The sequence below is a fragment of the Hippocampus comes genome, unplaced genomic scaffold (genome assembly GCF_001891065.2).
Source record: "Hippocampus comes isolate QL1 unplaced genomic scaffold, H_comes_QL1_v1.1 scaffold221, whole genome shotgun sequence".
NCBI classification, from domain to species: domain Eukaryota; kingdom Metazoa; phylum Chordata; class Actinopteri; order Syngnathiformes; family Syngnathidae; genus Hippocampus; species Hippocampus comes.
Window position 1 is genome coordinate 370,043 of NW_017806070.1, and position 12,454 is coordinate 382,496.

General features: G+C 41.9%; 2 protein-coding genes across 2 annotated transcripts in view; one reads left to right on the top strand and one right to left on the bottom strand.

Annotated features, from left to right (window-relative positions):
* The window catches only part of LOC109530237 (calpain-1 catalytic subunit-like), a 19,650-nt gene extending 14,916 nt beyond the window's left edge, over positions 1-4,734 (top strand). Inside the window, exons 16-22 of the mRNA XM_019893849.1 lie at positions 89-146; positions 245-306; positions 1,393-1,461; positions 1,576-1,654; positions 1,793-1,909; positions 3,851-3,903; positions 3,973-4,734. Of these exons, the coding sequence (XP_019749408.1) occupies positions 89-146; positions 245-306; positions 1,393-1,461; positions 1,576-1,654; positions 1,793-1,909; positions 3,851-3,903; positions 3,973-3,999 (465 nt within the window). The 3' untranslated portion in view covers positions 4,000-4,734. The remainder of the gene's footprint in view (positions 1-88; positions 147-244; positions 307-1,392; positions 1,462-1,575; positions 1,655-1,792; positions 1,910-3,850; positions 3,904-3,972) is intronic.
* Positions 4,735-6,281: 1,547 nt separating this feature from the next.
* Positions 6,282-12,454, bottom strand: part of LOC109530238 (thyroid peroxidase-like) — a 19,328-nt gene continuing 13,155 nt past the window's right edge. The window contains exons 4-7 of the mRNA XM_019893850.1: positions 10,833-11,070; positions 7,492-7,700; positions 6,652-6,825; positions 6,282-6,361 (exon numbers count right to left, since the gene is read on the bottom strand). Of these exons, the coding sequence (XP_019749409.1) occupies positions 6,351-6,361; positions 6,652-6,825; positions 7,492-7,700; positions 10,833-11,070 (632 nt within the window). The 3' untranslated portion in view covers positions 6,282-6,350. The remainder of the gene's footprint in view (positions 6,362-6,651; positions 6,826-7,491; positions 7,701-10,832; positions 11,071-12,454) is intronic.

The window sequence follows — 12,454 nt, forward strand, 5'->3', positions numbered from 1 at the left end:
ATAAATGATTTTTTTTTGCCGCCACTGGCAAGCGTGTAGCTGATTTGTAATTTCAAAAAGTTCATCATATCATCTTATTTCATTTTAGTCTGATGAAATGGATGCCGAACTGCTTCAGAAGTTCCTCAATGATAAAATCTTGGAAGGTAAGGGTGGGACACTTTTTTTTCCCATCAAGGCTGTCAAAGGAATTCCCTTGTATTGTTCTGATATGGTGTTGGGATTTTTTTCCCGTTTTTCCTAGGTGACTTGAAAACTGGGGGCTTCAGCATTGATGCATGCCGCAGCATGGTTGTTATGATGAGCGTATCCTTTTTTTGGCTGTTTTCTAAGTCAGGCAGGACAAGACAAAAAAAACCCCAAAAACAAAAAAAAAACCCAAACTGAATTCATCATTACTCCTCACATCATGGGATACACCAGCCCAATAGTTACGTTTTTGGTTCTGAACTGGATCTACTGTGGATGAGGATAGAGGAATGTATTTATGCCACTTGCTGGAATTGTTCAATGAGGCCACTGACCAGTTTTAAAAGCCATCAATTCATCATTTTGCATGTCATCCAAATCCACATTAATAACATAAACTATGTTCAGGGTCACGGGTGAGTTGAAGCCAATCCCAGCTACCGCAAAGCAGATGACACCCGGGACTGGCCACCAGTCAGTCAAATATCTAGGAGTAGAATTGAACCCACGCTGCTTGCACAGAAGTCAGGCAACATCCCCAGGGGCCATAAAAAAATAATAATCAGAGGAATATAATAATAAAATGCTGTCCTTGGGTCAACACCGCACAGTTTTTTCACAAAGCTACACGATTGGTCAGTCCACACACGTGGTGTTCAAATTCTCGACCAATCCGATGTGTTGAAAATAGCCTGCTCTCTTTGACGATGAAATGTTCATAGTCGAACAAACGTGCCAATTACTGTAAAGTGCTGATTTTCAAGCGACAGGGATTTTGCCTGACACCTGCCAAAATATAGTTAGCTTCAAATGACAGCGCGTGAGCGGCCTATTTTGGTTAGAGGTCTACCTTATTGTCATAAGGATCAGGATTTGAATGCCTTTCTATGTTGACTTTGCTCATTTGAACCCACATTCCAAAATCGTGCATTTCAGACGAACTCCAAAATAAACTGCCCATAGATGCAAAGGCCAATGTGAAGGTTTGCCTTTTCGTGCCCTGTTGACTGGTAATTGATCCAAGATGAACCTTACCTCTTCCCCAAAGTGGCCTGGGACAGGTTTGGGCATGTTTTGGCCGATTGCCAGTCTCGTTCCAGTCTTGGATGCCGTCAGCAAATGCAGTAAAATCACAAACCACAATCCGTACAGAAAATGTGTGAAACATGTGCCAATCTTTCACCTTGACATGAATTTGCAAAGACAACTACCACCCGAAAACTGAATTCTGGGGAACTTTATAGTTTGTGGAAGAAGGTTGTTTCGTACAAGGTAAACACATGCTTCTTTGCTCTCAGGAAAAAGTAAACAGACAAAGGATTTCAATATTTCTCTCGATATCATAGACAGTAGTTTTTGATCAGTTATGATTTATGATTTCTCCAGCAACTTTTCCATCGTATTGATGTGTCAGCAAATGGAACAATTTCCCTGAATGAGATGAGGAATGCTGCCGATGCTTTAGGTACAGCCAGGATACTTTTTGATTTTGTTGATAAACTGTGTTTGGTGATTACCTGGCTGCCATCGGGTTCATGTACTTAATGTCTTCCGTTTCTGTCAAAAGACATTCAATGCCCCTTTTTTGTCAACCTGTTTTCAGGAATAAGGGTCAGCAATAACATGTTGAAAATCTTGACCTTACGCTATGGGTCTCCCTCTGGAGGTGTAACAATGGAGAACTTCATCACTCTCGCTCTTCGCCTCGTCTGTATGAAAAGTGGGTGGAGTCTGCTATTACTGTCATATGCTGTTTTTGTTCATTTTCCTCAGCAGTAGTTTGGGATGCCTTTGACGTGTTCGAATGCATTTGGCTTTTCCATGTTATGTGTCCATCCATCAAAATGGTTAAAAAATTAATTTAATTAGTCCTTTCAATCTCTGTTCCCTGCACAGTCAATGTCGCCTCCACGTCTATATTCCTGCAACTAAAAATCATATTCCGTATTTTCTGCACAATAAGGTGCTTTGGATTATAAGCCCCGCCTTCAATGAATGCCATATTTTGAAACCGTTTTCTTACATAGGATGCGCTGCATTATAAGGCGCATAGAATAGAAGCTACAATAGTGGCTGCAGTTGCGCTCTGCTTCCAAAGGGAAGACAATAGGGGTGTTCACATGGCAACATTTGCTCCGGTGCTGTGCCGAGGCTGCCCCAGTAGAGCGTTCACACATGCAAAGTTATACTGGTGTACACCCTGAAAACAGCTTAAACCAGAGCAAATTTAACCCTGCTCAAGGAGGTGGGTTAAAAATTTGCTCCGGAGCAAATGCTCATTTGCGGGGCAGCACCGATGTAAAATGGTACGTGTGAACGGTTAAAAATTTGCTATGGAGCAAATGCTCGTTTGCGGGGGGAGTAGCCTCGCTACGCATGAGAAGAGTTCATTACATATGGGTAGAATACGTTGCTTTCGTGCTCTGTTGTACTTCCGTCATCTTTCCTTTTGAAGGAGACTGGACTGTTTCGGAGTTCTTTGTAGTTTGTTCCTCTGTTGTGTGTTCACAACCCCCCAATAGAATTTATTTAGTGATTTCCTCTCTTGATTTTCTGTTTGGCGCATTATGTTTGCTTTTCTGAGTGTCACTGAAGTCATCGTTGATTTACGTTTTTGGGGGCGGTCATTGAACGCCTCTTGAGCAGAAGGCACAGAGACCGAGAAGGACAAGGACGCGCCTGTACAGTAGTTGCTTGAGTTGTGTATGTTTTAAAAAGAACCAAGACAACAGATCTTCGTTTTCTATCGTTTTGCACCGCTGCAGAAACTGCCGTGCGAACACCGGGGTTCTCTTTAGTCAGCGGCTTTGTACGTGTGAACGCTCCACAAAATTTGCTCCGGTGTAAGATATATCGCAACAAAATACATCGGTGCAGCACCAAAGCAAATGTGTGCCGTGTGAACACCCCTAATATAATATCATACAGCTTGGTTTATACATAGCTGTAGCTTTAATAGAGAACTGGTCACAAACACAGACATGAAACATATAAATGCAAATGGCATTACAAAACAATAAATAAAAGGCAAAAGTTATGAAGACCATTGATTCAACAAAAAGGCACACAAACCTCTTGGGCTCACAACCCACAAGGGGCTAAATATCCTTATTAGCCTTGCTTGTCTCCTTCCTTCGTTTTGTCAATAATCAACTCTGCTTTTGGTATTATATTCGTGTCTGTTCGAGTGCGTGTTGGTGAATGCAGATGTCAATTGGTGTCAAGCAGAATCCTTTTAGGTTAAATTGGTTCCTGCTAATAATCACCACTAGATGGCATTGGAACATGAACAGGAAAACCAGTCAATGGGGAATATAAAGAGACTCTGTAACACCATATATACGGTGCATCAGATTATAGGGCGCACTGTCGGCTTTTGGGAAAATTAAATGGTTTTAGGTGCGCCATATAGTGCGGAATATATGGTACTTGGTTTTGCAATCATTTAAAGACAAAGCGTTTGCGTTTGAACCACTTGATAATTTTAGGAAAACTCATCCTCGCTGACTTGTAGGACATCATTTATAAAATAAAGTGGTATCATCCGCAAATGAGCACTAGACTCGCGCTGGACGTGAAAATAGGGCCCATTGTGTATCAGATTCCCCGACATTGTATTCTAAGCTTTAAATATGTTTTTATTTATTTTTGTCCTCATTAGAAATCTTTCAACGTTTTTCTGATGGAATGACGCTCACACTTCCTGAATCTGAGGTATGAAAGACCACGTGTCATCCTGTAGGATGCCTTAACATAATTTAATTACATATTTCTGTTTTCCAGTGGATGCAAATTTCAATGTGCACCTGAAGTTCAAGATGAATGACTTGAAAACCAAGGCGCCTGGTGATTGTTAGCAAAACAAACAAACAAACAAAAAAGAAGGGAAGAATTTGTTCACATAAAAAGGTATAAAAACGATTGTTTCATGCTTGCTTTCTGTATTTGATGGTGTCGGGTTAAAACCTCCAGTTATTGTTACATCTGTACTCAAACGTGTGTATGACCATTTTCTCTGTAATTGTAACTTCTATTGTAACTGCCTTACTAAATCCACTACTCGTAAAATGTAAAACTGTTCTATCAATCATGAGAATTCCGCAGCAAATACAAATCAACAAAAATGTTTGCCGTTGAGTTCATGATCACGGGCCGAAGTCACCATCATCCTTTTCGAAGTGCCAAACTGGGAGGCCCTTTGTATGAATCAGTACCCACAAAGCAAGTCTGTTGTCAAAAAGGCTTGATGACACCTGATATGTTCTCCTGACTTTGGTGCAGGCAGTGTGAGTCCATTTCCCACGGACTGCAAATGTGATTCCGAATGATTGTATTGATGTGCCTCGTGATTGACTAGCAACCAGTTTAAGATCCAGTTTTCCCACAAAGTCATTTGGGATAAGCTCCCGGTCCCAGCAACTGTGAACAGGATGATCACAACAGAAAAGGAATATCATATTGACTGTTGGCTATTAGACAGTAGCTTAGCTTGCAGAATGCTTCGTCTTTGTAATGATCAATAAAGAGAAAAACTGAAAGAAAAAACAAAAACGGCTGTTGCAACAAAGCTTTTTTAATTTTTTTTAACACCACGCACGATACAGTACATCCATTTTCTATGCAGCTTTTCCTCCTCAAGGGTAAAATGAGGCCGTTTTATTTTTTTTGAACGCCACGCACGATACAGTACATCCATTTTCTATGCAGCTTTTCCTCCTCAAGGGTAAAATGAGGCCGTTTTATTTTTTTTGAACGCCACGCACGATACAGTACATCCATTTTCTATGCAGCTTTTCCTCCTCAAGGGTAAAATGAGGCCGTTTTATTTTTTTTGAACGCCACGCACGATACAGTACATCCATTTTCTATGCAGCTTTTTTCCTCCTCATGTGTAAAATGAGCCCATCACAGTTGACTTTAGGCAAGATGTGAGTCAATCACAGGTCACAAACAGGTGTGGAACAAACTTTTCCCACTAACATTTACATCTCGGAGCAATTTAGAGTTTCCAATTAAACCACTGTGGGAGGAGGCCAGAGTAACTGTAACACACACACACACACACACACACACACACACACACACACACACACACACACACACACACACACACAAACAGACACATTTATGGGGAGAAACTCCACACAGAGGTGATCCAACATAAATTTGAAACTGCATCTCTTGACTGTGACAGAGACTACTACAGATGTTCTAACCACAACTCTGTGCACACAGTTAAACCGAAAAATGAAATACTGAATGAAAGTATCTGAATAAGCATTTTATTTTATTTTATTTAGTTTGACCTACTTGTAAGACACCTCAATTGGTACGTGTGCAGTGAGGGATTGCATCAGGGATATTGGTGCCCTGTGAGAACAAAATCTCCATTTGCAAGATCAAGTTGTGGTCCCTTACAAGATACATATGCTTGTCAGACAAGTGTTTTGTCATGAAAAAAATGTTTTATCATTGTCATCCGGCATGGACCCTGGATCTTAACTTTAGTGAGAAACAAACATGAAGACTGCAACTGCTTGGCAAACAAATGTGACATGTTTTGGACAACAGTGGAATTTTTGGACAGATGATATTTTTGCGTTGCGCCCCTGTAGTCCAGTGGTTAGCACATCGACTTCACAGTGCAGAGGTACCGGGTTCAATTCCAGCTCTGGCCTCCCTGTGTGGAGTTTGATGTTCTCCCCGGGCCTGCATGGGTTTTCTCCGGGTACTCCGGTTTCCTCCCACATTCCAAAAACATGCATGGCAGGCTGATTGATCACTCAATTGTCCCTAGGTGTGAGTGTGGGCGTGCATGGTTGTTCGTCTCTGTGTGCCTTGCGATTGGCTGTCAACCAATTTGGGTGTCCCCCGCCTACTGCCCGAAGACGGCTCGGATAGGCTCCAGCACCCCCCTCGACCCTAGTAAGGATAATAAAGCGGTTCGGAAGATGAATGAATGAATGAATGATATTTTGCTTTTTTTCTGAACTTTCTCGGTGGCTAGTTAATCTGCAAACGAGTCAAAAAACTTCTCTCCTAATTTGGTTTTCAACTGTCACTTGGTACACCATTCGAAAGGCACCATCGTCTTGAAACCGGACCGGGATTGCGGCGTTTCCTGTGGTATGGGGAGGTCTGCTCCATTGTCTCGCCAACTTTCAAAAGATTCCTTGAGAACATGAAAAGACATGGTTATGGCTATCCAAGTTAGTTCGTGTAGTTATTTTGTATGCTGGGATAAATCAACATGTGAATATGTTTGGGCATATAGTTTAGCACGGTTGACTTCTGTATTTGTACCAGTTGATGGTGGTAAAGCTCCAGTCAGAGTGGAGCATCAATTGTGTTTCCAAGGACAGAGATTTTGCATTGTCTAGGGTGAAAATAGCTTGCTGGGAAGCCATTCTAAATACAATATTTGATATTCAGCACTTCCATTTGGCTAAATATTGCACATACCTTCACAATGTGGAAATTTGTTGTTCCACTGATTTCCTTCACAAGCAATCAAGGCATTTCCTGTTAGTTTAAAGCCATGGTAACAGGAATACAGGGCCACCAATTTGCCAGCTATCTTGAACAGTACGTAATCACCATTCTCGATCTGGCCAGGAGAGCCACAACGTTTTAAATCTGGGGGTGGATGATAAGTTCTCATGTTGGTAAACATTACATTGGCATTGCAAATTCAGCAGAATGGTTGATTGAATTTCAATTTTAACTAAAACATTTTTCTGCAGAAATTTTTAATAGGCCTGCTACGTTGATCACCTGGAAGCGTTGTATACAGTATTTGTGAAAGCTGTCCTGTTGAGATGCAAGGCTGATGCTTTGGTGCTAAAAAGCTGACATTCTAAGACTGTCAGGTAGGTTTTTGAATGAGAATGGCTAAAAATACAGACATAACTGTCGGTGTGACGGCAAGATAGCAACCTAACTAGAAAAAGCGCTTGGCAGATGATTACAATTTTACATCATGTCCTGCATTCAGGTATTACTTGAAATAGTAATTCCTAAATGCTCACATCCAAAATGTTTATCTGTTCAGAGATAGCAAGATAGCCTCAGTACTTAAAGTGCAGGAGCAGACCGTGCGCTGTTGGCAGGTGCTTATTCTAATGAGAAATGACAAAATGCTGACATTGCAATGCTACCATACAGCAAGGTAGCAAATGCAACATAAAAAGTGAGAAGGCAGATCACCGAGGTTTGAACATTTTGCACAGCAGTCAGGTGCTATTCCTCATTGAAAATGATAGAGTGCTAATATGCCAATAGTACAAACGTTGTCCCACGTACCTTCACTTTTTTCCTCTCGCCACGCCTCCAAATTCATTGCTGGTAAATTGTTACATGAGACGTAACCTGAGGGGTACTTCCCAAATATGAAGGCATCTGGTGGTACCTCCGTGATGTCAGTATTTTCACATATGATCTTAGACAGTGAAACTTTTAGAAGTTCATCCCTCTGCTCTTGGCTAAACATACCGTCTGCCTCCCACCAAAACCTTGAAAAAAAACAAATGGTCTTCTTGAAAACTCAGTATTTCAAGCAAAACTTGCCCAGTGGAGTCGTGGACTGATATGACCTTTGGAGTTAGCTGCTTCAAAGCACCCTGGTCAGGCCAGATAAGATTGTGTAGATCAGGAGTGTCAAACTCATTTTTGTCGCAGGACACATTATAGTTACCGGCTCTCTTGGAGGGCCGTTATGACTGTGAAACCATATAAGGAAGTCAAGAATAATGGTTTATTCAACTATAGTTTAAGTGACTGCAATGAGGGTTTTGGTAACAAGAAAACTTACAAGAGCTCTCTTATATATTACATAGAAAATTTTGAAATTTTGGTACAAATTTTTGCACGCATCATTGAAGCCAATGTGTTTGATTTGCTTCTGCGGGCCACATCAAATAATCTGACGGGCCAGATCTGGCCCTGGGCCTTGAGTTTGAGACCTGTGGTGAAGATGATTTGACTGACATGGAGCAAAAATCTCTAAAACATGAACATTCGATACAAATTAACTGCTGGGAACAATTTCGCAAATGTACCTATACAAGCCACCAAAATCCAAACATAATGAACGGCAAATCACCAGGAAACTTCAACCATTATAAAATGCACTCATTAATGAGCCACCATTTTAAAAACGACTCATGTTGAAAAGAACATCAATATTTTGTGACATTATCTTCAAACGGAGTTTCAAAAACTGATGTTAAAATGTTTAGTCACTTTTTTCCACTTTTATATTTGTTAACTCTTTCACTTTTATATTTGTTACCTCAAAGAGTTAAATCTAAATATTACCGGTAAATAAGTCCATCCACGTAGCCATCCATCTTCTTCTGTTATCGGGTCGGGTCACAAGGGTAGCAGCTTTAGTAGGGATGCCCAGACCTCCCTCTGTTAGAATCCATTGTTTTTCCACGGTGTTGCCCCTCCCTTTTGTTGTGTTTCCTTTTTCAGTGTGAGCTGGGCATCTCCCTAGTCAGTGCACCTCCCAGACTCTCCTGTCAGCATAAAAGCCAGCCTGAAGAGCCACCCGTTGCCAGTTCATCAGCGATCTTTCCTGCTGTACTCGCTTCTGCCGAACCACTACGCTCCAACAGTTCTGTATTCCTCGACTTGGTCGTTTTGACTCCTTCTCAGTTCCTGCCACTTCGACCTGTCTCACTTCCTGACAATAAAACTGACTTCATTGTGTCTGCCTGTGGGTCCTGTGCTCATATCGAGCAAAGCCTACCACCCACTCCGAAGGTGTTTCCAGGTCAGGCGGGAGACAGGGGTGCCCTGGGTCATTTCCTGGGGCCTCCCCCCGTTGGGACGTATTGGGAAGACCACGCTAGGGAGGCATACATGAGGCATCCTAATGTAATGCTTGAGCTACCTCATCTGGCTCCTCTCAATATGGAGGAACAGCAGCTCTAAACTGAGTTCCTCTCGAATGACAGAGTTTCTCACCTTATCTCAAAGGGATAGTTCACACACCCTGGAAATGAAACTCACTTTAGCTGCTTGTATCCGCAATCTTGTTCTTTCGATCATGACCCACAGCCCATGACCACAGATGAGGGGAGAAATGTAGAATGACGGGTAAATCGAGAGCTTGGCCAGTTGGCTTATCTGCTCTGGCCAATACATGACACTGCACTGATGGGTTTCCTGCTCCTTTCTTCCCTGGCTTGTAAAGAAGACCTCATGATATTCCTCTTGAGCTCCCTCTGAAATCCTTCAGTTGGGGCAGGATCTCATTCCTGACCTGGAGAGGCCACTCCACTGTTTTCCAACTGAGTGCCAGATTTGGAGGTGCTGATCCTCATCCCAACCGTTTCACACTCTGATGCGAAACGCTGCGGCCACCAATGCTGACACACTCAATACCTCAACTGCACCTGGAAATTCTGTTCATAAAAGTTGTGAACAAAATTTGTGACCAAGGGCAGCCTTGTTGGCATCTGCTCTTCAGTGGACACAAATGCGACTTACCGCCGGCAATACGGACCAAACTCTGAAACTGGGTGTAAGAGCCTATATTAGGATGTCCGGCATCTCGTACTCCGGAGCACCTTCCACAATATCACCCAGAGCAGAAGTCACCAACTAAGCTACAATCCGACCATTTGGTACTGGGCCGAACAGAAACAGACAAAAAAAACTTTTTTTGTTTTTTTAGTTTTTGCTGGGCATTAGTAAAACACACCACACATACAGTATCACCCAGCCCGTCGATTACCTTCCAAGGAGCAATGTAAATAGGGCTGGGTGATTATATGATTGAGATTTGTGATATTACATGACCAGCGGCGAACTGTGCCCATATTTACGGCATCAGACCTGGCGGTAATATGTGCGATTCTAGCTCATTGAAGTCCCTGTTCTAACAATGGCTTGCAAGTTTAAATAAACAGAATCCGTCAATAAATGAAAGAAGAAGCGGTACACAGGAAGTAATAGTAACAAAAAATGGATGGATGGATAGATGGATGGATAGTTATGAAATCAGAAATCCAGGAAAATAGGTCTTTCAATTGTTGTTCAAGTTACTGCGAAAAGTTTATTGTGTATTACATGAAACTTTAAAATTTTGGTATACAGTCAAACCTCGGTTTTCGAACCTCTCTGTTCTCGACCAAATCGGTTTTTGACCAAAAATTTCGAGTTTTTTATGACTCGGATTACGACCGAAAATCAGTTCTCAACCAAACTGAGCGCACTTGAATACACCACTTGACTCCTCTCGCCTTCCTTACACGAGGAAGTGATGCTTCCTCGTGTAGCATTCCATTGTGAGCACACGTGTTCAATAAAGATTTTTTTTAAAAAGAGCATGGTTTCGGTTTTCGAACAAATCGGTTTTTGAACAGCCTTCTGGAACGGATTATGGTCAAAAACCAAGGTATGACTGTACAAGGATCATAGAGGTTGTCACATGGATCTGGCCCCCAGGCCTTGAGTTTAACAATGTGATTCAAGGTGAGAAACATTCTTGTAAATGTGCAGAAAAGTGACTTGAAAATTGTTTTAAACACTGTAAGAAGTAAATTTGACATGTTGCCGTTACTTTGAGCATGAGCCATTTTACAAACAGTGCATCAATCTAATCTTGATTTGTAAATTTCCAGTACAGATCTCACCTGTCACCATCACGAAGTGCTTTCATCTGCTTTGCAATCAGGCATGAAAACATAGGACCGGTTCTTGAGCCTGGCGAAAATGTCTCAACAAGTCCTCCGAGCCATATGTCAATGTTGTCAGGGTGTTTGTACAGTTGAAGTATCCTCTCTGCAACGCTGGCATCACTTACAACCTGTTTAAAGTCTTCCAGTGTTCTGATACGCTCCAGTCCACAAAAATCTCTCCAATCGTTGTATCCTGAAAATTTAATGGTCAATCAGCTTTCATTTGAAGATGTGAATGCTTTTCCACCTTCAAGGTACGAACATAGTCTCCTCATTCACTTACTCACGATACAGCATCAGAAGCAACCCGCGGTTCAATAACTTGCTCAAGAATACTTCAACTAGGTCATGGGGGTTGGTTGACTGATAATTAAAACCTGTAACCTTCGGCGAGAGAAACCACTGTTATACCACCCAAGCCAATTCACCAGCATTCTGGAGGAGATATGGATCGGGAGGTGTTTAAAAACTGCAGTTTTGTGTTTACATTCAATCATCAGCTGATGTAGCCAACACGAGTGATGTCATGCAAGATTGCCGTTTCAGTTTGATCAGTGAAGCTATGTGAATTTGGGTTGTTTGCAGATGACACAAATATTTTGATTTCTGGTGATTGCAGCAAATCTAGGATTCTACAGAATCTAGGAATTTACATGTTCTTCCCTGTACCTGTGTGGGTTTTCCCTGGGTACTCTGATTTCCTTCCGCATTCCAAAACCATGCATGTCATAGCCCGTGGATATTTTTGTGGAAGTGTACACTACACCCTAAGCATCCAATCAGTTTCACTTTTACAAGAAAACTATTTTAAAAATACAATTACAAAAGCAGGTCACCTTTAACCCACGGTGGCGCATGATCTGCATCACCGGACCTTACTAGCGGTCAGCAGTCTGCAATTGCAGCTTGCAATCTGAGCTGTTGCCATCTATCTTTTTTAAACTATTATTTTCATTCCATGTTTGTTTAAGCTACAATCCACCGATGGCACTGGCAAAGAATGGCACTCTGGAGCACCAGGAGAAGCATTATAAAACGGTACTCATACGTACGATAGTTTCTGTACTTAACATGCTGCAAAAGTGTGTCCCATGCCTCAGCGTCAGCTCTATACTAAGGTAGTGAGTGATTTCCTTTTCACAAACTCACAAACTATTGTATTTATTTTAGTGTTTCGTTCATGTTAGGGGCCATTATGGCTGTTGCTCATCATGGCATACGTGTGTGTGTGTGTGTGTGTGTGTGTGTGTGTGTGTGTGTGTGTGTGCGCACAGGTTAATCGTGGAAGGTTGGTTGTCTTGAAAAGTAGATCTTCGGTCAAAAAAGGTTGGGAACCCCTGGCCTACTGAGAGAAAGACCATGTTAAATGAATTCTTCTTTCAAAGTCAAAGTCCAAAATATTGGTACGATCTTTACTTGAGACCAGGGGTAGGGAATGCCAGTTCCTCGAGAGCCATATCCTGCCTGTTTTCGATCTCTCTCTACTTCAACTCACTTGATTCAAATGATCAGCTCATCAGCAAGCTGTGGAGAAGGCTGAAACGATCACGGGCAATTGAAATGGGTTTTTTGGAGGG